The sequence below is a fragment of the Brachyhypopomus gauderio genome, chromosome 3 (assembly GCF_052324685.1).
Source record: "Brachyhypopomus gauderio isolate BG-103 chromosome 3, BGAUD_0.2, whole genome shotgun sequence".
Taxonomy (NCBI): Eukaryota; Metazoa; Chordata; class Actinopteri; order Gymnotiformes; family Hypopomidae; genus Brachyhypopomus; species Brachyhypopomus gauderio.
The window spans coordinates 11,669,354-11,694,599 of NC_135213.1; the positions used below are offsets into that span (position 1 = coordinate 11,669,354).

The 25,246-nt window shown below is 42.5% G+C and overlaps 1 protein-coding gene across 2 annotated transcripts in view; it reads right to left on the reverse strand.

Moving 5' to 3' along the window:
* Window positions 1-17,567, reverse strand: part of grin2cb (glutamate receptor, ionotropic, N-methyl D-aspartate 2Cb) — a 39,083-nt gene extending 21,516 nt beyond the window's left edge. The window contains exons 1-3 of one of the 2 annotated variants that reach the window (XM_076999541.1): window positions 17,138-17,567; window positions 16,238-16,683; window positions 9,613-10,051 (exon numbers count right to left, since the gene is read on the reverse strand). In XM_076999541.1, coding sequence (XP_076855656.1) covers window positions 9,613-10,035 — 423 coding nt within the window. In that variant the 5' untranslated portion in view covers window positions 10,036-10,051; window positions 16,238-16,683; window positions 17,138-17,567. Of the gene's footprint in view, window positions 1-9,612; window positions 10,052-16,237; window positions 16,699-17,137 lie in introns of those variants that run through there. The other variant, XM_076999543.1, reaches the window with a different exon arrangement.
* Window positions 17,568-25,246: the final 7,679 nt, after the last annotated feature.

Genomic DNA, 25,246 nt, shown 5'->3' on the forward strand with positions numbered 1-25,246 from the left:
AGAATTTCTTAATATTACGCAATCTTTTAATTTCAAGCAGTTTGTATTAGCAGCTACTCATATTGGTGGTCATACTTTAGATCTTGTCTTCTCACTGGGGCTAGAAATTGATCACATCAGTTGTGAAGACCTTTTAATCAGTGATCATAAATGTATTTTTTTTTATCTTTCTAGTGATGTTGCCCCCCTACATCATAGAAACAAGTTGCAGTCTCGTTTCATAACCCCAAAATCAGTTGGTCGTTTTTCAGCCCAATTTTCTTGTGATTTTATTAGGAATTGTAATGATGTTGAGTTTTTAACACAGGCATTTAACAAGCAGTGCTCTTTTATATTAGATGAAGTGGCACCATTAAAAGCTGGGTCCACAACTTTCAACAAGGCAGCTCCATGGATAAACGATGAGGTTCGCTTTTTAAGACAGAAGTGTCACAGGTCTGAGAGACTATGGAAATCTACCAAGTTAGAAGTGCATCGCTTGTATCTTAAAGACTTGCGTTCTTCATTTAATGCATTAGTAAAAGATGCTAGGTCTACCTATTTTGCTAATTTAATTTCATCATCAAAAAGAAATCCCAAGGTTTTATTTGACTCTATAAATAACATTGTTTCTCCACCTCCTGCAATGTTGCCATGTTTTTCCGTTAGTGATTGTAATAGGTTTCTTTCCTTCTTTGTTGATAAGGTTATGGCCATTAGGTCAAATATCCAGCTTGTGACTTGCTCGCCGAAGCATGCTTTACCACCTAGTATTTCTATTTTGGATTCATTCCAGTCCATCACCATAGAGGAGATGTTGAAGGTGACTAGGCAACTTAAACCAGCCACAAGTTCTTTGGATGTAATACCATGTTCTTTACTTTTAAAGATTTTACCAAGTATTGGCCCTGCTTTATTAGCTATTATAAATTCGTCACTGTCTACAGGCTGCGTTCCAGCATATTTTAAACATGCTACTGTTCAGCCTCTGATAAAGAAACCTAATTTAGACCCAGATGTCATAAAGAATTACAGGCCTATATCTAAACTTCCTTTTTTAGCTAAAATTTTAGAGAAGGTAGTGTCTAATCAACTCATAGATGCACTAGAAAATAACAATATATACGATTATTTCCAGTCAGGATTTCGGAAGCGGTACTCTACGGAGACATGTCTTCTGAGGGTCTCTAATGATCTGTTAATGTCAGCTGACACAGGTGAGTGCTCGGTATTAGTGCTACTTGACCTTAGTTCAGCTTTTGATACCGTGGATCATCAAATTCTGATTAATAGGCTACGTGATTTGGTCGGTATATCTGGTACTGCACTTGCCTGGTTTACATCATATCTCACTGATAGAAGCTTCTCTGTGACTATTGCTGATTTTGTGTCTCAGTCTTCTCCTCTGACTTGTGGGGTTCCACAGGGTTCGGTTTTGGGGCCCTTGTTGTTCTCACTGTATATGTTGCCCTTGGGCCAGATTATAAAAAGTTTTAAAGTAGCTTATCATTTGTTTGCTGATGATATCCAGCTCTACTTTTCATTTAAACCTAATGAGGTCCAGAGTTTGCAGAGGCTAATAGACTGCGTGGATGCCGTCAGGGAATGGACAACAAAAAACTTCCTGCAGCTAAATGCTGAAAAAACTGAAGTTTTAATTGTTGCTCCTGAGAAAATTATTCCATTAATTAGGGTAAATCTTGGGTCGCTGTCCCCTGCAGTCCACTCAAACCTGAGGAATTTGGGAGTTGTATTTGATCAGTCGCTGTTGTTGGACGCGCATGTTAAACTGTTGTCAAGATCTTGTTTCTTCCATTTAAGAAACATCAGTAAATTGAGGAGGGTAGTTTCAGATTCAGAGCTGGAGATGCTTGTGCATGCATTTATCTCAACTCGCATTGATTACTGTAATGCTCTTTTCTCTTCACTCACAATATCAGCCCGTGACCGTTTACAGATGATTCAAAACGCCGCAGCAAGACTAATTACTAAATCTAACAGACGCTCGCATATCACTCCTCTGTTAATATCTTTACACTGGCTTCCTGTTGAATACAGGATCCAGTTTAAAATATTAACACTTACTTACAGAGCGTTGCATGGCCAGGCCCCTAATTATTTGGTTGATCTGCTTCACCCATATGTGCCAGCTCGTTCTCTTAGATCGAGTGATTTGAATTCACTGACTGTTCCACGTTCTCGCTTAAAGACTCGTGGAGATCGAGCTTTTGCGGTCATTGCTCCCAAACTGTGGAATGCACTCCCCCTGTCTTTAAGATTGGCTGTGTCTGTGGAATCTTTTAAAAAGCATTTAAAGACCTACCTGTTTAAACAAGCATTTGGATAAATGGACCAGACAGAAACGCATTATGTCTTCGTGAATTGTGTTGTTTTATTTATATATTGTGTGGTGTTTTATATATTTTAGTTGTATTTTCTATATGTAAAGCACTTTGTGGCCTTTGTCTGAGAAAAGTGCTATATAAATAAATTTTACTTACTTACTTTACTTACTGTGGTCTATCATATAACCCTTCACTGTGGTCTACCATATAACCCTTCACTGTGGTCTACCATATAACCCTTCACTTTGTTCTGCCACATAACCCTTCACTGTGGTCTATCACATAACCCTTCACTGTGGTCTACCACATAACCCTTCACTGTGGTCTATCACATAACCCTTCACTGTGTTCTACCATATAACCCTTCACTGTGTTCTACCATATAACCCTTCACTGTGGTCTACCATATAACCCTTCACTGTGGTCTACCACATAACCCTTCACTGTGGTCTACCACATAACCCTTCACTGTGGTCTATCACATAACCCTTCACTGTGTTCTACCACATAACCCTTCACTGTGGTCTATCACATAACCCTTCACTGTGGTCTATCACATAACCCTTCACTGTGGTCTACCACATAACCCTTCACTGTGGTCTATCATATAACCCTTCACTGTGGTCTACCATATAACCCTTCACTGTGGTCTGCCACATCACCCTTCACTGTGGTCTGCCACATCACCCTTCACTGTGGTCTACCACATAACCCTTCACTGTGGTCTATCACATAACCCTTCACTGTGGTCTATCACATAACCCTTCACTGTGGTCTACCACATAACCCTTCACTGTGGTCTACCACATAACCCTTCACTGTGGTCTACCACATAACCCTTCACTGTGGTCTATCACATAACCCTTCACTGTGGTCTACCACATAACCCTTCACTGTGGTCTATCACATAACCCTTCACTGTGGTCTACCACATAACCCTTCACTGTGGTCTATCACATAACCCTTCACTGTGTTCTACCACATAACCCTTCACTGTGGTCTATCACATAACCCTTCACTGTGGTCTATCACATAACCCTTCACTGTGGTCTATCACATAACCCTTCACTGTGGTCTACCACATAACCCTTCACTGTGGTCTATCACATAACCCTTCACTGTGTTCTACCACATAACCCTTCACTGTGGTCTATCACATAACCCTTCACTGTGGTCTATCACATAACCCTTCACTGTGGTCTATCACATAACCCTTCACTGTGGTCTATCACATAACCCTGAGCCTGCTGAACAAGTTTGAATATTCAGTCTTGACTCTCCTTTCCTCGCCTTATGAGTAAGACCAATAATCCAAGTGGAGCCCACTTGTTTGATATGACTTTAAGGACCTTTTGCCTGGATATTTATTAAGTTTTATGCACATCAATCCTTCTTCTGCACCTATATCCGTCCTTGATGTAGGCAAGCAGGTAGGGCAGTTAAATATTATAACTAAAATCCCTACATGTGCTATCTCAGTCCAGTGGCAATAACTATCAGTGACAACCAGGAAATTGTGCTTCCCCTTCCATGCAAAGTCCAGGTGGACTCTCTGCCAAGGCCTGTTAGGCCAGTTGAACAGGAGTGTTGGCAAGTTGGCTAGATTCCTTTTCATTGACATGCCTGGCAAGCATTAACACGTGACTCTATCTGAATCAGAATCAAAATGTGGCCACCAAAAATGACTACCGCCACCTTCACTGTGACAGTTCCTGTGTGATGTGCATGCAGCATCAGGTATAATCACCTGGAATCCCGACATTCCACAATCACTTTGTACTGTCAGTTCTGTGTTTCTCATAAAACACATCCTTAAACTCATCCTCAGTTATGTGTTTCAGCCAACCGTATAATGTGTTTTACTCTCTAACACTGGATCGATAAAAAAGTACAATTTGGATAACAATCAGGACCCTTAGTGTTTAGCGGTAATTGAGATAATGCATCAGCATTACCTATGGTTAGGCGAAACACAGGAACACCTGCCAAAGCAGGAACACCTGTTCTTGGTCCTAGAATCTTCACTAACAGCTTGTGGTCCCTGATACTCTTAGAAAGACTCATTAAATTTGGTTACACCAAACTTTATGCTAAGTGCATCCTTTTCAATCCAAGAACATTATTATGATTAATATATACTAAGCTTTTTTAACTTTCACACTTAACCCACATTCTATACTCTGTAGTACTATTCTCCAGATTGCTCAAATTTTCAGATTGCACATCTTTTCTATGATCAAAATATCATACAGAAAACACATGATGCCAAGTAGCTCCTGCAGAGGTTGGCCCATGGTGTGCTGTAATATTGCTGGTGCACTATTGACACCATATGGTTGCCAGTCACACAAATGCGGACCCTGTTCAGTTTTAATTGTGTGAAAGGGCGTGCTTTCTGAATTGTGTTTAAGTTTGGGTCAAAGTGGAATGCCTGCCCCCCCAACATAAAAATAAAATCCTATCGCTAGCAGGGGGTACTGAACAATATCCAAGCAAGGATTAACAGTCACTTTGTAATCCCTGCAAAGATGAATGGACCCATTGTATTTTTGAATACAAACTAATTGTGTAATACATTTGCTAGGTGAGATTACTCCCCACTCTTCCATCTCAATGATGATAAACAGCTTTGTACAATGCATAAGGAACTGGCCTAGCACAAAATTTTGGTCTTCCATCAGGTGATATATGAAGTGTATTAGTTCCTGTTTACTCACCCCAATTTCAAGGTCAACAGTGATTTGAGTTGGAGGACCTCCTGTCCACTGTCTTGCCTATGTGATTCACATCTATTACATTCACTTAAACACTCAACTCCAATTTATACCTATTAGAGCTGGTCCCATGGCCCAGGACACTAATAATATTGACTGTGATTGCGGATTCCCACACCCAAATCTACCTGGACCTCCATTTGGCTAAACTGTTTAACGTTACATGGTTTTAATTTCACATTTTGTCAACCTGCAACAGATTTTCTGATATCAGACATCACAGCCCCAGTACCTATTTCCATTCATTGCTTCACCAATGACATCATACCATTCATCACATCATAGCATATTTATTTTGTTTGAATTAAAATACTTGCAATCAGTTTTCAGATTAGTGCCAGATTAGTTCCTCTTTGTCTGTATCAACACAGTTCTTCAATTGATGTCTTTCCCTTGTCCACAAAAATCTTAATTGTATGTGGGCAGTCATGGCCTGGTGGTAGGGAACTGGTCTTGTGACCGAAGGGTCGTGGGTTAGATTCCCAGACCTGAGGCCATGACTGAGGTGCCCTTGAGCAAGGCACCTAACCCCAACTGCTCCCCGGGCGCCGGGCTAGGGCTGCCCACCGCTCTGGGCATGTGTGCACCACAGCCCCCTAGTAATCACTGGTGTGTGTGTGTTCTAACTGCACAGATGGGTAAAAAGCAGAGGACAAATTTTGATTGTGGTGAAAAATCCCAATTGACAAAATATGGCACATTCATTATACAATATGTACAAAATATTCATTATCTTCACCATTTTGGTTGATGACAATCCTCCATTGCTGGCAGCATGCAACAGTTTGCCGTGCAGCTCCTTGACTGTGATGTCACATACAAACTGCTCTCTCTCATCCTGCAGGGTAGCACCAAACTCACACATGGGTGCCAGTGCCTTCAAGACAGCTAAGTACTCAGCAAAGGATTCGACCACATGGTGCTTATGATTATGAAAAGCAAACCTCTCTGCCAGCATTCTTTTTTGGTCTGTAAAAGTCCGTCAACACCTTTAGCAATTCTTCTGAGCTCTTTCCACTGACATTGGCTGGGGCTGCTGAAGTCTTCCAGCAACACAAAGGTTTTTGGCCCAACAACTGACAAAAATATGGCCCAATTCTAATTACTTTCAATGCTGTTGGCTTGCATAAACTGCTGCAACTTTTGTACATAGTTCTTGAAAGTATTTACCATCTCATCAAACACTAATCCTTTTTTCACTGTTATACAGTGACATGGTTGGTTTTTAGTCTAATGTTTTTCTTCTTGAGGGCAGTAAAAAAAGAACAAATATCCATTGATCTAGTGATGAAACAACAAAAAGGGTAGATTTTAGGAACTCTGCTATGCTTGCTGAACGTCAGCAGGGCATATGAAATAAAGAGGCAATTGTACCAGAAACAGTGTCACGTGCATTTTTGTAGTTTGTTCACCACTCTCTCTTGATAAAAATGAGGTCATTATGGTTTGACTCTTAACCAACTAGAAAACCGGATTAAATTTCTCCTCCTACAAAAACAAAAATGACGATTAGCCTTTCTATGCTATACACAACATTGGTAATTCCAATGGTCCAACTCTAATTGTTTGGTCCAACCTCCAAATCCTTCTACCTGAACATTTGATACACATTTGATACACGTCTGCATCCAAACGTACTGGTCAATGCTGTTCAGAGGTACAAAACCTTGTTCTCTTTGCACATGACTGTTTCATCCACAATTGTGTCACTTTGGCAATGTGCCCTGTGTCATGTCCACTTCTTCATTAAGTATGACGCAATAATTCAGACTGCCCTTGACTGCTACCCATGAAGTCCACATCTATGCCACAAATGTATAACCTAACAAGTAGATATGTATGATAGCAACAACAACAATAATTTCTAATCACTAGGCGATTCATTGAGAGACCATCAGAAACCAAATCCACTCTTTAGTTTTCATTTTTAAAAACCTAATTAAGAACCCTTATCAGCATATTCCCTACAAACGTTCTCATTCTGAAAATGTAAACAGCTTTCTGATCCACTCTATCTGTTTCAGTCATATCTCCTATCAGTTACATGTACAGAGGGCACGTGAACACAAATTGAAGCACTATGTCTGTCAGGGAAACTGCTCTCTTACCCTAATTCCTGCTCTTACCTCTATTTCTTTCTTCATCTAAATCATGTTTCCATATAGGCATAAACACCTTTTTTCACAGTTTGTATAATATGATATGTTAACAAGTACCTCATTCATTTTCTCCTCTGTCCACAACATTGGTGTGATGTGTTATGAAACTAGGCCCTCACACAAACACAGAAATGGGAAACCCCCAATGAGCAATCTATATAAATACATAAATTATATAAATATATAAATTACATAAATAAATAAATCTATATTCCAATCAATGTAAATAATATATGCTGAAAATGTATGTATGCATTTATGTATGTATATGCAATTGCATGATAGATATTGTGCTGCCCAAATACGACAACTGATTGCATCCCTGTGGAAGGTCTTAAGCAGGGATGATAAGAGTCTGCTCCTGTCTGGCCAGAGAACAGTTCAGTGATGCTTCTGGTTCAACACACCACACTTGATTTGTCTGTTAACTTATATGTTGAGTATCTCACATAGTCAAACTGTATTTTATGAATGTTAATATTAATGTATGAAAATATCATATACATTTATGAGCACAAGAAATATTCATTTTTGAATGTGCACATTGATTCTAATTAATTTTACCCAAAACCGTATCTGAAAAAGTTCTGACTATCCATGGGAAGTTCATGTGTGCTATTGATTCTGCTGTCTGCTTTATACACAGAGTGTTTTCAGGAACAGCGTATTTCTCTTTGATGCTACAGTCCTGTTGGCTTTTACAGCAGGTAACTCATGCCAAATAAGACACTGACAGCTGTAAAAGAAATGTGGCAAATACATTGTTCCACCTGTCTGACAGAAATAGGCAAATCTCAATGGGAATACGGATAACATTGAGTTCCCTAGATGCCATAAATTTAGCATGGTACCATTGTGTTTGTGTGTGCTGCACTCCATAGTCTTTGATTTTTGCCTTTATATATAAGGTTTTTCTGCCTCTATTCTTTCTGCAGTATCAATGTGATTGATCCCGCAGAGAGATTTCCGTAGTGATAAATAAACTTAATAAATAGATCTGACAAAATTGTAAAAAAGTCATTGGAACACACTTGCCCTGCACTGAGAAGTGAACACCTTCAGTACAGCACACAGGCCTCTTTTGCTATATTAATATATTATAGTCACCTTTGAGCGGCATTTCAACCTCTTGTTACTGGCAGATGCCTGAGAACTGAGATTTTCTCTAAAGGAGCCCAATCATCTTAGTTTCTTGCTGAGTGACTGCCATGCATGCTTGATTTATTTTCAGTAAATGACAAGCACCATTTAAGACTCTGTAGTCTCTGAAACTGGGTTAGTTTACAGTTGAGTAAACGTTCAGGCTTGATAATTGGCATTAAGCTTGCTGGCACATGCACATGAGATTAGAACTGGGTCCACAGTAATTATTACTGACATTGATTATTATTACTGGCATTGATGTTTCATTTAGATTAAATTACTATTTTAAGAACCTCTCTGGGTAATCTTTACATTTTGAACAAATGTAGAACTCAAGTGCCATGAGTGATGTCTTATACCAGGGGTACTCAACTGGCGGACCGCGGTCCGGATCCGGACCCGAATGCAGTCCTGTCCGGACCCAATTTCATTCCTGATTAACTGGATACGGACCAGAATTAATTTTAAACCGGAGCATTTATTTCAGGGCTATTGAAAAAAAACACCGTCACTCCGTCAACAACTTACGTTCGCCCGCTGCCTCGGACCTCAGTTAACAGCTATCTGCCAAAATTGGACCGCGGATAAATTTAGTTGAGTACCCCTGTCTTATACTGCAAAAACTTATATTACTTATGGGCCTTAAACCTGGGACTACCTTTAACTAATAAATAACTAGAATTAGAACAAGCACATAACTGGAACAAGATTAATGTTCTTGGAGCATGCAAAATAAAAAAAAACAGCAAAAACAAAACAAAAAAGAAAACCCAGCAAAATTCTGATTCTCATTCCATACACATAAGACCAAATAGTCGAGGATGCCCAGTAAAATAAAACTCCCCAAATAATAGTCTGACTACACTTTACTGAGTATTACTGAGAGTCTGTCTTGCCAGCAATTTACTAGATCTTTAGGGTTTTGCACTTAATTTTTGCAGAGAATGCTAATTCAGGTGTTGTAATCCCCATGGAATATAGTTGTGTTTTATGGTTAATCATTTTGATTAGTGGTACCTCATTCCAATTATGAGGCTTTTAACTTCTTAACACCAAGGAATATTTTTAACTCCTCCAGACAGAATGTTTATGACTTTGAGTTGTAATCAGTTCTAATGTTCTATCTTCATCTTTCATCCTGTCTGTCACATATACGCTCTGGGCATTCTTAGCATACGCATGTCAAAGCCTGACTAGCAAAATGGCTTTTACCTTGTGAGGGATGACCAGGGCAGACCCACCGTTGATACCCACTATGGGAATGGAAGTCTGGGAGGAGATGAAGTCTAGGATCTGAGCCACAGCTTCTGAGTCAATGCTATCCTCGAACACTATACCATGAAGGCTCTCGGCAGCCATGGCTTGACAGAAGCTGGTCAGCAGTGCGCTGGGGTTGGTGTCATTCACCAACACAGTGATGGGATTTACATCCAGAGGCAGGTCGAGGAAGTTCTCACGACTGAGGCGACCCTTTATCTCAGCCTGGTGGGACGTGCCGCTGAACACCACAGCCACGTTAACCGTAGGTGGGCTAAAGAAAGGCCGACCCTGGCAGGTCGGGGCCGCGCTGAGTGAAGAGAGCAGGAGGAGCAGGAGGTGGCGGGAGGGGCTCGAACAGGCCCCGCCCACGGCCATTTCAGCCACCTACAACCTGGAAATGGAGAGAGAAAACAAGAGAGGGAGAGATTCAGAAAACACAACACGAAGAAGTTCAAAATAGCTGCTTGTTCGCAAAGGCTATTTCTGTTACTCATAATCCCTGATCGCCTGCTTTGGCCTGGGTGTGTGTGAGTGCATACGTGAGAGAGCATGTGAGACACAACAGGCCATTAGCAGTCAGAGAAAGAAACACATGGAGAGGGCGACAGGGGACTGGTGGCAACACCGCGCTCTCTCAACACTACCCAGTGGCCACTCTTTGAAACCGCTAACCCACAGATGGTTGTCGGTCTGTGGCGTAGTCACCTGAAGAGAAAGGGGAACTCAGAAAGCCATGCCCTGTTTCTCTGCTCTACACCGCTAACAGAGATGTGTTACACATTCTACATGCCTCGTTGACCCTAGATCACCCCTCATTCATAAGCGTATGCCTTGTACACACAATTTGTTTTGACACAGTGTTGGCACAGATCACTTCTGAAAGTAAAAAGGTACATGTGACGTCATTTTTTTTTCAATATTCTTGTTCTGTTTTTATGCTTTTTATGTAACATTCAGAGAAATCTAGATATACAATCTCGTGATTCTGAGATTTCTTTTCTGTTTGGCAGAGACCATTAAGGTACTGTTTTTGATTCAATGTTTTGTGAATGTTTGTTTTTTTTAGCTTGGAATATTAATGATGGTGGTATCCAGGAATTGGAGGATCCAAAACACACTGACAGCTGTGTTGTTGATGGTGATGCTAGCCAGCCATATGTGATCATAGTCATTAGCGTAGAGGGAGGAGAGAAAGAGGATCGCCTTGCAATGCAACTGCAGATGCATTTGTGACTGTCTATACTTTAGGGATAATCTGACATATATTCAAATATAATATATTCTCTACTAACAAGATTCTATGTTTTGTGTAATGACATAATATCTATACTGAAATCAGGGGTCCTTAACAGTTTAAAGTATATTCATTCAAAGTATACATTTTAAAGTATTTTTAACATGACTTTAACTTCAGTGTGTGTTTATAAATACATTATATCATACTTTTATCATTCATGTGAAAATAATCCTGTCTCATCTTACAATATCAAATTTGTATGAATACCACATACAAGGCGATATGAAATGCTGTTTGGGCTTGTGGTTAAATATACTTTCGGCATACTTCTTTTAAAAAATCCTTGTCATTTCAACTTTTTTTCATTGAAGTTCTATAAAGAAACTGTGATTCTGCGATTGTTTAATGTGGCAGTAATAGAGTTGGAGGTGAAAGTGCAGCACACAGGGGTCAAACCCAATGATCTTTCTATTCAAACTTTCCTTTTGAGCTCATGCTGCATTGACTTAAAAATGTCATTAGCATAAAGAATCAATTAGTGTTACTCATTTTAGGGTATGATCCTATCACAGAGCAGCACTGCAGGACTGCCTCTTCCCCACAAGGTTTCGGAGAAGTGTGCACGGCAGCAAGCGGTGCCTTGCTTTCCAGTGTGAGGGCAAACAGCATCACAGCCTAATGAGATGCGCCAGATTTAGAATCGTAAAGGTTATACCCATCCATCCACGCCAGCATTTTACAAGTGCAACCAGACAACCTATTAAGCTATCAGAGTAGCTACAGCAGGAATGTAAATGATTCTGGATGATAGATATCTCTGGCTCATAACGGCCTTGTGCTACAATCCTCAGAGATGGAGACTGTGACTGCAAGAATTCATTTACACTCTGTGCCACAGAGACAAACACAACATTAACACAACTTTTCATTTAATATGAAAAAGTTTCAAATTTAGCAGAAGCAGATGGTAGAGGAGGCAGTATGATGTCCACTCTGTCCAAAAACAGCACCCAAACAAATCAGTTTGCCAAGAAGGCAGTTGGGAATACACAGACTGTCTAATCTTGAAGAATCCCTGTCCATTTGTTAGCTACAGTCTGTACTGGCCATGCTATTCAAACAGCTGGCTGGATGTGTTGACATATTGTCATCTGCAATTCTTTGTAATGCAAGAACAAATATAATGAGAGTTCTCAACTTTATAGAATCATATAGCACATATAATATGTGTTCTCTGACCACAAAATAAACAAATGATTTATAGAGATTTAGAAAATAAAGTTTCTAGTTTACATAAGGATTAGAAGGTGTCTATCATTTTAATTTTATTTTGAGTTTAAAGTCATGCTGAACAAATATGTGCTAAGAAGTAATTAGCATTGTTTCCCTGCTTTATGATGAAAATGGCAATTAAATGTTAAACTATTTCCATGGTCTCTATGTCCTCGAACACATTTCAACATTGTTTAGAAATTGAGTAAATACATATAACCTGATCATATTGTTTTCACCAGTAATCACAGGCAACATCTACTGATCCCACAAGGGGAGTGCTTGTCATTTCCTGTACGAGCCTGAATACAGATTTGGAGATGGGGAGTAAGAGAAAGAGTAACTCCCTCTAGTGGGACGTGAAGTGTAGCTGCGTAGGAGAGTGGCTTTGTCACTCGGTGTACAGTGGGCTGAGCGTGTTCATCTGTTTGCTTTCAGAAGATACCCCACAATTAGTCAGCGACACACAGCTGCAACTGCGCTTTGATAAAAGCCAAGCATGCGGTGCCACGTGCGTGCGGTGACCATCCCCCGCCCCCCCGCCCCGCTTCTGTCCTACACAGTGTGCGTGACGCTAATGCATTCACATTAGGTTCACACGTTCTGCATCCAGGATGTGCCGTTGATGTGGACATCTTCTGGTGTCTGTCATCTAAACTGTCCCCGGTCCCTTTTCAGCTGGGCACTTTGATGTGTGTTTGATCACAGATCCTCGGGACAATGGGCATCACACGGCTCGTGCGTTTGCTCTGTTGATGAAACGTGACCCGCGTGGTTTTTTTTTCTCTTTAGTTCTTTTTTTAAACACAAAGCCATTCCCTCTTACTTTACCAGCTGCGTGATCAATATTTTTACCATGTTAAACTTGCGTCCACATGGAAAGCAAGCTACATCAAGCTATATATAGATCCTGGCTGAATTATCATACAGAACCTAAATATTGTAAAATCATTCTGAAACCCTCAAAGACCTTGCACACATGGATAGGTTTTAAGTACATGCAAGCTTAGCGGGGGGGGGTATTAGGAGTGCATCACTAAGCATGTAGACATGTAACCTGTCAGCACCTCAACATGGCTGTGCTATACTGGGCATGAATACATTTTCACTTTTTTATTACGTGTCATCTATCCTTTCACTTTGAAAAGCAGTTATTTGGCTGGCCCTAGACGCCAGTGTCAAAGGAAAAACCTGGAGAGACTCTAGGAGACGTGGTCCAGCATAACGCTCCTGTCAGATGTTGGCAATTTTGTATATGTACAGTGCAACTTAGCAACCCATCACACACAATAATCCCTATATAAATAACCACTAGTAATGCCACTGTCATGATACAACACCAGCTGTGTTTGCCAGCTGCCCACCCAGCATCCGGTTCAATAACGTGGTGTAAGAGATGCTCTAAGTACCGCCATATTGGTTTCATTTGGTTGCATAGAATGCCTTCTGAAAGTGAAAACATGCATAAATAATCCTGTCTAATGCATGAAGACCATCCATTATCAGGCTAACAGGACTTGTCATTAGATAACCTAATGTCAGAGTAGAATTGGTCTTACTAGTTGAATTTGATAATCTCCTCTGATACTCTCATGTCTACACAGAGATAATAATACCGGATAATAACACCAGTAATAACATTACAAACCTTGAATGTTTTTTTTTTTGTATGCCAGTTCTCTCTACTTTATGTACCCTTTATACTGTGGAAATTTATAGATATTAATAATCTTTCTTTTTTTGTATTTAATTACAGTATGTAACACATCAAAGGTAAGGTATGCTGTAAGCTCCTTTAGGAGCGATACATTATGCGGCCATGTTATAAATGGTGCCCGGGGAAGGACATCGCCATTTGGGATTTCAAAACCTGGACGGAGGACAAAAAGATAGTTGGTGGTCTCGCCGCCACACTGGCCAGATGGAGAGAAACACGTGAAGCTGAAGGAGATGACGTGTTACATTAACACCACATTAACATCTCACTAGGTCTGTCAGCACATGTGGTTCGAGAGTGTTGGGCAGCGATGGATTTAGCCTCTCTTTACCTTCACCACCCGCTCTGTTTACGGCATCTGCTTCCATTGTAAATTACAGTTAGGGCTTCAAAGTTGGTCTTTAATGATATTGCTGGCGTGTGGGCCTCATAGGCACATATAGTACAGCGATGTGCTGATATTTACATGCACTGGGCTTGTTAAGGTATCGTGGGTCTGTATGGATTTACTCACAAAAGAGAGGCGGATAGAGATAAGACCCATTTTGAGGTCCAGCCACTGAGGTCTTGGTACTATACTACAGAGCCAAATGTTACTGCCTGTGTTAGACTTTGAATTAGCAGCTATCTGCTTAAGGACAATGCCACGCCACACATACTCACACCCACTCGCAGTGCATGTTGTGAAAAGTACATTTTACAGCCTTTATAAGACTTATTGGAAACATTAGATATATTCTGACACCATCGGTGTCTGTGAAATAGCAGTGTCATGTCAGAGCCACTTGCCTCATTGCTGTATGGATCACAACGTGACCATTTTGGGCAGTGATCCAAGTTCTCTCCCTCAGTGTCATGCTCGGATCACATTCGAATTTAAGCATGTCATGTGGACATGGTCTGTAGTTCTGTTGTGCATTTGCGTTCGGCACGATCGCACACTTAGGAACGATCTCCCTACCTCTGACCTCGCCATTATTCATAGAATTTGAAGGGCCATTTTATATTCACCTATACATGCAGCTTGGTAAGTATGCTTCAGAAAACAATAATTTGACATGGAAGTAATTGCATTCCTATTTGAAATGATCCAGACTGGCTCCACCAGTAGTTTTGGAGTCATCGTTTATTAGGCTCATGGCAGTACGGCCACAAACAGCCGGTAAGCATGATGCATTAGTCACACTCCAGACAGTCTCGAGTGGACATTAACTGATGATTATATTTCGCTCCATCTCTGGGGAATGCCTCTTTCTCAGAGCTACGTTTAGGTCTCATATGCACAGACATCCCATTTACTCTGCTTACACCAAGTCCAGAGATGATACACAGCTGGATGCAAATACACCATAAAAATACATGCAAAGTCACATCATAGACACACACGCACACACACACACACACACACATGCACACACACACACACACACACACACACACACACACACACACACCTGCACAATTGCTTACAGATGGAAGTACACACACTCTCACACATGAACACATGCAAATGTATGCATATGTGACAGCTTGAAAATTTCTCAGATGAAAACATTAAATCTAGAGAAAACAAATGAATGTTCAGCTCCTGTAAAAACTTGTGACCTTGGCTGATTTAATGGACTGGACTGCATCTAGCAATTAATGTCAAGCAATTATATCTACTATATATTTAACATGATTGTATGTGTGCATTATACTTGTTAGTAAATTTGATATTTACAGACGTAGTTCCTTCCAGCTCCGAATAAACATGCTATAATTTTGGGATGACTTCTTTTGCTGTACCCAGACACTCTCCTCTTCCTCCTGGCTGATTGCGTGTCAAAACACAACACTTTCCCTCACTGTGACTAATCCAAGTTCAACATTAAGAAGATATGATGCATACACCTGTTACTAGATATCAGTTGCTCACAGAGTAACTTTGCTTGAGTTACATGTCTACAGCATATAAACCAGTAGCTCAGGCATTAACATTTGCATACACCTCTGTAAATAATGAGTCTTGATTTTATAAATAAACACTGCCGCTGATTGCATGTCAAGTCTCATCTTCCCTTGTGCATGTTCCTTGATCTACTGACTGACTCACTTTCTCCTCTTTCAAGGACTCGTATTACTGAGAGCATACAAAGCAGCACACCTGTTAACCACAGCAGGGTCTGTCCCCCAGGTATCCCTTCTGAAGTCCAAGAACAAAATCTCTCGCTGTGCAAACAGCAGGTACAACAGTGACAAATCTAGCAGACCAGAACACTCGCAACATCCAGTCGTGTGCACACCAAACAGAAAGCTGTGATATCACCGCTGGTAACCATGACCCAGACAGACAGAGGGGGCTTTCTTACCTGTGCTGGAGAGACGTATCCGAGCCTGACCTCCAGCTGTTCATCCTTTGACTGCGTGTGTTTGTTATCCGCTTGAATTTTGCCCCCTCCTCCGTGCTCTCTCTCTCTATCACTGTCTCTCTCTCTCTCTGTCTCTTTCCCCCCACTTTAACACACTTCCTTTTCTCTCAGCACTTGTGTGAGTCTAATGGAAGCAGCAGCCGTACTCGTGCCAGTGGGGTGTCTGTACCCGTGGGCTCGGAGGGTCAGGTGGTGCGGGGCGGTACACGGGGGGCACTGGCTGGAAAGCGGGGCAACGAGAGAGGCGTCCTGACCCGAGAAGCCAAGGTCCTGCTGGCAGCTTTACTGTCTTGTGACAGCAGCGAGAGGCGTATGGAGGATTGCAGTTGCAAATTTTGACTGGGAAAAGGTGTGAGGGCAGGTGAGGAGCAGCACATGGAGGTTCCCTGCCAGAAGAGAGAGAGAGAGAGTGAGGGCAAATGTGCGCATGTGTGTGTGTGTGTGAGAGAGAGAGGGAGATGTGTGTGGAAGTGACAGAATATCTCAAATGTGTCAGCTCATATTTTTGTAACTTGCACGTGCCTCGTTTGGGTTTACATATAAATGTAAGCGTGTGAGTGATGTACAGGAAATTGTCACTGGAAGGATGTCATTACATGTCTAATTTTGACCGATCCTGTAAGTAAATCTGTATGTTTATATGAATGCTAAACACTTTGTTCCAACCTAACCCTGTACATCCAATCAACTGGCTGATCCACAGCCTCCTGCATCTGCTTCTGTGTGACCTATCTTCCTCAGCTTGAGGACAATTCATGATAAAATGACAAGAAGGCTGAAAAACCTCAGCATTCATTTAAAAGGATGACGAGGAGGAGGGAAGAGAAGACAGAATCTGACCTTTCCTGCTCCAGCTGCTCCTGCCCTTCCTGTTGATCACAAAGAAAAAGTCCTCGTGGGCAGAAGTTCTATTACCAAGTTTACCTCACATTCCGCTCTCATCACTGAGACTGGGATTGTGGCCAAAATCCAGAGCGCCTGTTGAGGGTGATTTGTATCTTGCTGTAAAAAGCAATATGTCCACTCATCCTTCTGGAACTGTCCCCCAAGCTGTGCCTCCAGGCTCAGGTCAGGACCTGCGGGGCGGCGTCAAGGGCGACCCGTGAGGGGAAGCAGCAGGTGGAGGAGTTGTGGGCGTGCGGGTCCAGTCTCGGTGGCGGGCGACATGCCTCACTGCTTTGGCGGTGATGTAGAGACGCACTCACGCTCACTGCTCTCCATGCTGCCGCACAAGAGAGTCTTCTGAGCCCTAAGCGTAATGCCGGATGAATTTGTCCTTCCTCCAATGTCTCCCTCCCTCCCTCTCTTCCTCCCTCCTTACTATCATCCTCTCCCTCCGTCTGTCTCTGACAGCACTGTATACCTGAGCCCCTCCCCTTCCGCAGCGTTGTGCTCTTCTCATTTTTGTGGCATTCTCTATTTTCAGACCTTTGTCATTAATTCCTCAAGCTCTTCCCTCTTTCCTGCTTTCTTTTCTTTCACGTCCCATGTTAAGCCTCTCTGCTTTCTTGCCTTTTCCAGTGAAGAGCCGGTATAAGGCATGGTTGAGAAGCTGGTATAAAATAGGCTACAGGTTTCTCTCAAGTCCTCTGTTCTGTTGATTCCATCATTTTCTCTGTAATCCCTGTCTATCCTCCCCACCCCCACACCCACCCCCACCCCTCATAGCTATGCTCCACCTCTCTGACCTTGCCTATCCTTCAGTTTTTTTTTTAAATATATATATTTGGTCGATGGTGATGATTGCTTGTGGCAATTTTTTTCCAGTCAGTATAGTTATTAATGCCATTAATTCTGTCACAGAATGAAATTTTGTCATTCCATTCACCCATTAAATTGTAAGTTTTGAAGACTTTTTAAAATATAATAATTTAATGCGACTTGCCTTATTACTAAATTACGGGCATGTTTTTAAATAAATGTGTAAAATGCTAACCAGTATCCTCCCCTCCATCGAGACTGTCATGCTTGACACGTGTAAGGATGGTATTGTTCATCCTTATTCTCACTCCTCATTTTTTGCTGTAGGTCTGGACAGACTTTAAAGAGCTCCTGTCTCCTTTCATTTTGAATCAGTTCAAAGGGAAGCCTCGGAATTGTCTGAAGTACTTTGTGCACATAGAAGCTTTTAAGCAAAGCTAAAAATAAAGTCACGCTATTTCGGAATGGGCCAGGTGATGTCACCCTGACAGGTGCAAAAGCTAGTGTCTCATTGCTTTTAACATGCTGTGTTACAGAACTACATAAACCTCACATGAATCTGCCACAAGTCACAGGCTCACGTCTCATATAAAGACAATATACAGGCTTACGCACATGTGTACATGTTTTGCTTTTTATAGTGAACTTGTCTGACTTTGTTTACATGACACATTCACAAGTAATATTTACTAAATGAATTAATATTTTATAGTATTCTTTCTTTGATTAGAGTTTTAGTGCTTTAGTGTTCCATGGTTGTGTTTTGAACCCATTTCATTCCATTTATAGCATAGGCTATTATCCCATGAACTGTTTTTTGTTTAGTTAGTTTACAAATGATTTATTGTTAATAACCTCATTGCTTAGGGAAAACTGAGCCTGATTTTAATGTTTATGTGCAGACACTTGATTCAACTAAACATCCCTTCCTGAGTAAAGACCCAAGTGTTGTGTGTGTTGTGGTGTAACAGCTGTGGGCAGCAGACGTGTTTCTGTTTCATGTTTCTGTGCAACCATGTTGGCTGTTTGGCATGTTTCTGCAGCCAGTAACGACCCTGTTACTTGATTGACCTGAGTATGTCAGCAGTAATTACACCAATGACCTCCAGCAGTAAGGAAATGTTACAATACAGCTGAGTACAGATCAAAATGGTCAGTGAGCAACCGAGTGAGAATGGATCACTGTACAATACCGCTGACACTGATTCACTGAAATTGCTCTAAATTGGTCTTATCGTTTCTGCTGGTGGTGTTAAACCACTTTAGAAATATTCAAAGACTTTTGTTCCCTTAAATATTTATATATAAAATTAATAGATCAATGTGTTTTAACTTTACTAGGAGGTGTAGTAATGATATTTGTGAACCGTATATGTTTGCATTGTTTAATGAATAATTTCCTGGTGAGTCATAGTTGTAATTGTGACATTCGGCTGCAAGGCAATGTTCCATAACAAGAATGGCTGTAGGTTGTGACGTGAGTTTTTGAGTCCCTCAGGTGAGGCTGGTCACAAGTGTCACATTTGTCCTTTTGTAGTGCAGCCTGCATGGTTAGGCGTTCCCCCAGGATTTAGGTGCAGCCTGCCAGTCCATCAGGTGTCTCAGCGGCAGAGACCAGCAGACCCAAGGCAATGACTGCCTGCCTCTCGGTGCATCAGATGGACTGCCAAGTCAAAAATAGCAACAGTGTGGAAATATATGAAATATTGCCATGCAGATAAATACGTACAGCCGTTTGTTATCATATATGAAAGCTCACATTTGTGAGTATTTGCTGCCGTGGTGATTATTATTAGCAATGCCGTGACAAGAGGTGGCTGCAAATGAAGTAATAAAGCACACTGCGGTTCACTCTGACGTTAAACACCCAGCGGCCACATCTGGGAGAATGCTGATATGCCTCGGTTGTGACTAACAGTCACAGCAAGACACAACATTTGCAATTATTCAGAGTGGAATAAAATAAATAAATAATTAATTAAAAAACAGAAGTGCTTACCAGATTTTTTGTACTTTACACAGTAAGTGTAAGCATCTATTTAAACTCGGTGCCATTATTTGTTTGTGTTACAACACAACACCTTTTGAGGAACTGTAACTACTGTACTTGTGTATTTGTGACAACATACTGTGACGGGCAGGTGTGAGCAACAAAAAGGAAGCGATCACGCCAAGTCTCAGGGAAAAAGGGTGGTTTAATATAAAGTGTGCAAACCTAAAACCCGTGCAATAGATCCAAATCAAGGATATAATGACCAGCGGTCAACTGGTACAAAGACAAGGCATATATAGACAGACAAACGACCATCAGGTGGGAACGGATCACGGGCTCCGCCCACCTGAGGGGCGTACACGACGTCACAAAACAACAACACCACCACAGCCGCTGTGAACGGAGGCGGCCGGTAGGGGGCCGCCTCACCGTGACAGACCCCCCCACCAAGCCGCACTCCCCTGCACTGGGTGTGTGGCACACAGCGGCTGCACAACAACACGAAGGGGCAGGAAGGCAAGGACAGGCAGGGACACACCTCCTGCAGTCCACGAGCTGAAACACAAAACACATAAAACATTACTCAGCTCACCTCCCCGGGCGGGACCCTGGACCGACTGGGCCGTCAACAAGACAAAACCACGCCCCGGTCGGTCACAGGGCCCTCACGCCCTAACCGGCATTAAGCCGCATAGCCCCACAGGTGCGAGGACGACGGGCCACGGCTCCTTGTCCGTCCGGGGTGTATGTGTGTGCAGGTTACCTCCCTGGGGCGTGGCTACGTCACCTCCAGGACCCCGTGGAAGGGTCTCCGTCTTGTGCAGGAGCTCTTCAGACCGGAGCCCCATGGTCTCCAAACATCCGGGGGCCCCAACCCTCTAGGGAGGGGCTCTTTAAGACCGGGCTCCGGTCACCCCACAACATAAGGGGGCTCCTGCCAGGTGGAGACCCCCACAAGGCCCAGGAACGCCACGATCCACCACCAGGGAGAAGCACCTGCACATAAAACACAAAATGCACACACACACCCACACACACCAACACAAAACATAGACGCGCACTGCCCTGATCCCCCTTACAATGGGGGAGGGGTCTCCGTCTTAGCAGGGGACCTCCACCTGCTCAGGAGAACCCCCCACGTTCCTGGTCAGGGCCTCCCTCAGGAGCGACGCCCTCCGTGCCACTCCCCGTGGCACGGGACCCTCACTGGTCCACCCCCAACACACACTCAAGGGGGAGGAGCATGTGTGGAATTACATTCAACATAATCACGGGCACGCAAGAACACACACGCAAAGACTAGACAAAAACGGTGTACAGACGAACGGACGAGACCCACACATGCGCGCTCGGTTTAAACACATAGCGACGCGCCGCTCGTGTTCGCAGTCACTCCCCACATGAAACACAAGACACAACGGGGAGCGAGGCGACAGTGAGGAGCGGCTTTCGCGCTTTACACAAAACATGGAACATTCAACACCACGAGCACGCACACTGATCCAGACGCCCGTTCACACGTACACACTTTACACTCACACAACATGAAGAGTTTCCCGGGGAAGACGCCCCGGTCCTCGCCGTGCCCCTCACAACACTAATGCACGGCGAAACTCTTCAGACAGACAAACAATGTACAGGAAGAGCTTTCCCAGGGCAGACTGCCCTGGTCCTCGCCGTGCTACACACATACACAAAACACATAAGCACGGCGAAGCTCTTCACACAAAACACCACGCAGACAAACACTTACCACGAGACATGACCACGAACGAAGGAGAAAGCAAAAGAGACTCGGCGGCTTCCGAAGGGTGGCTGGTCATTCTGTGACGGGCAGGTGTGAGCAACAAAAAGGAAGCGATCACGCCAAGTCTCAGGGAAAAAGGGTGGTTTAATATAAAGTGTGCAAACCTAAAACCCGTGCAATAGATCCAAATCAAGGATATAATGACCAGCGGTCAACTGGTACAAAGACAAGGCATATATAGACAGACAAACGACCATCAGGTGGGAACGGATCACGGGCTCCGCCCACCTGAGGGGCGTACACGACGTCACAAAACAACAACACCACAGCCGCTGTGAACGGAGGCGGCCGGTAGGGGGCCGCCTCACCGTGACACATACATTTTGAAAATTTTGCTATATATAATATAATTGTAATTCAGGAGTGTTCCTGGTTTCATTCCCTGGTTGATTTTTAAATTTAGAAATTAATTCTAGATTTTTATTGAAATCACCTCAGATGTCAGAACACCTCAGAAGAGCTGGTTCATGTAAACAGGTTGTTTATTCCATGTTAATACGATTGGAAGCAAGGAAGCGATGCAATAGGAACGATTGTCTCAATAGCTCGATAAAATCAAGTTGTGAGTAAATTAAACATGCAAATGAGATTGAGGTCCTCATAAGGAAGTGGAGCATCACTCGTGTGAGATGAAAAGAGCAAGCTCTTCTGGCCGTGGCATCATCGTGCTGCCGTCTAACGGCCCCAGACAACGAATGAAAGCAGAACGGAGAAAGACTTCCCTTATCGTTTTTTTATTTGTTTGATTTTCGCTGGTTGGATGAATAAGGCCGTTTCCACTGGGAGGTCGTGCAAAGCAACAGAGCTGGCATTTGGAGAATCCTTGTTCCAAGGAGGACTGAGTAATTCTTTCAGTCCAACATGCCTGTAATCCCCAGGAAAACCTACACTAAACAGAATGGAATTAGGTGCTTTCTTTCATGTGCCATGTCATTTCTAGTGTTGGGCACCCTTTCCTGTTATGCCAGTTTGAAAAATGTAATTGTGACTGGGTTGACTGGGTTATCACCTAATAAAAAATTCTCAAAGCATTCTTAGTAGTTTCAAAAAATTACCTTAGAGCATATTGCTGAAACAGAATATGTTTAAAGGAAATACTTTGCCTGGGAAGGTACCAGTCATCTGGCTGAGCTAGGGGTCATGTACATCCCTCTGTGTATAATGGGTCTTGGCCTATACCTACATGAATGATTTACACACTACCTAGTCTTCTGTCCCTCTTCTGTGATAAATCTGCACTGACTGTGTTTCATCAGTGAAGAAAGGGTGGAGCAAACGGGAAAATCACACTTTAAGGTTTAAATGGCCTGTAATCCTGTACTGCTAAATAAACTGAATACGGCTCTTTCAACAGAGCCTTGCAGTGGTAGAGACTGTCACACTGGTGGGAGTGGGATGGGGGTGTCGTTGAACACTTCATAAAGCAGAGGAGCGAGTAAACCAGTTCGTGGACAGCTATGGAGTAGTACAGGCCTTGAGAGGAATCAGGCCCAAGCACTATCCCTTACACACAAAGAGGAGGAAGAAGTTGTGTAATTTCCATAAAAAGCCTTTTTAGAATAGTTTGGTAAGATTGTTAAACCCAGGTGAAACTATTTCCAAATGAATTGTTAAGTCAAATGAAAATTCTCTCACTTTTAGACGACAGAGGATTATATTGGGATTGAGATGAAAACCCCCTCTGACAACTGAACAAGTTTAATGATCAGAATTTCTGAGGGAGCCCTTCTGAATGGCACCCCCCTCTCTCTCTCATTTTGCTGGACAGATGACATCCTCCTGAGGTGATGAGTTGTGGTTCTGTATGCACAGACACATCTCACAGTCTGTCTGCAGCCATTGCTCAAAACCAGGGCACGAGACAGCCAGAACACAGTGAATGGAGTTAACCACGCAGCCCGTGCTGAGAGCTTATTAACACCTGTGCAGTCTCATCGCTATGAGACCCACATGGGCTTTAAGATATCAGTCTAAACATGAGCTTACAAAAACTTCAGTTTAGCTCATAGATCACATGTTTGAAAAGGGGTATTTGTACTATATTGATTTTTTAAAAGGTCAAGGTGATTGTTCAACATAAGAGAACAGAGGACAGAATCATACCCTCGTTTCCCTCGCACAGGCTACAGGATTCAGGTTGCGCTTTAAGTCCAAACCCAAACATGTGATGTGAGCGCCATCTGCAGGCTATTCATGCCATGTGTCTGATCTGTTCAGGTCTCAGACCTCTGAAGGATTTAACAATACAAATCTAGTAAGCTTTCTAGGATTTTAAACTCTTTGTCATGGATTTTCAGATATGACTTTTACCAGTTAATTATGGTAAAAGTCGCGCAAAAATCTGTGTGTAGCATTTTTATGTGAGATATTTCTTTAACCTAAACCTTTATTTCAAAGGTGACTAAAAGGGTAATACTTATCTCAAGCATTTGTGTAAACCTTAATGTAAACATCTTTATATCCCTAAAACATATGAAAATACAGAAGTCATCTCTCATCATCCACTACGTCACAACACTTTTCAGATGGCCACCACAGAGCCCTGCTGACCAGGGCTGTTCCATCCTCCAGCGAACAGCAGGCATGTGGTCTGAAGAACACCACTCATGCAGAGAAAGAGGATACCAGATACAGGGAACCTAGCATAGTAACACACAAGCTCTACCTACAAGGTGTACATGCAGGTGTGCACATAAGGTTCTAATAAAAGTGGATGGTGAGTGTATTTGTGACCAATGTATTTGTGAAGAATATATTATAAACCTTGGTGAATAATAATGTCTTTATATTATAGTCTGGCTATAGATTCTCAGTTAGCAAATGAGGGACATGTGAGGTGAGTAAAGGACATGAATAGACATGAATGTGGCGTTATTCCATTGTCCTGAGTTCTTTATGCCTGGGGGCAAGTGCTGTTCTTTCACTCTCTGATAAAGAAACTCAGCCTGTTTATTCGTCGTGTCGATGAAGGCAGCTTGCGTTTCAGGTTTGGCCCGGTGCAGCAGCGAACTTGACGGGTGTTACCCGTCTTCCCTCACAATGGCGCATTGTGTCAGCATGCCGTGGGGCTGACGTGTGAAGAAGCAGGGATGGGTTCCAGTTTGCTGACAGCAGCTCTCGTGGAGGTGAGATCTCGTTTACACGAGCGCGCACCAAACATTCACACAGCATAACATGCACTACAGTTCCTCTCGTGGACACCTACAGCGGCACAATTTGTAGCAGCTCACAGCACTGGAGCTAAGAGCAAAGCTTTTCTCTGTATTTGCCATGTACTTGACGGTCTGACACTTTTACTGTTTCTGTATTTTCACTCAGTCTATGAATAAACCCCACGTGATCCACTTAGCCCTTATTTTAATGAGAATGCTAACCCATGGATAGATAGTGCAATCCTCTAGTGATGGAATTTTCTCAGGTGTATGAAAAACATTTTCAAGCCAAAAAA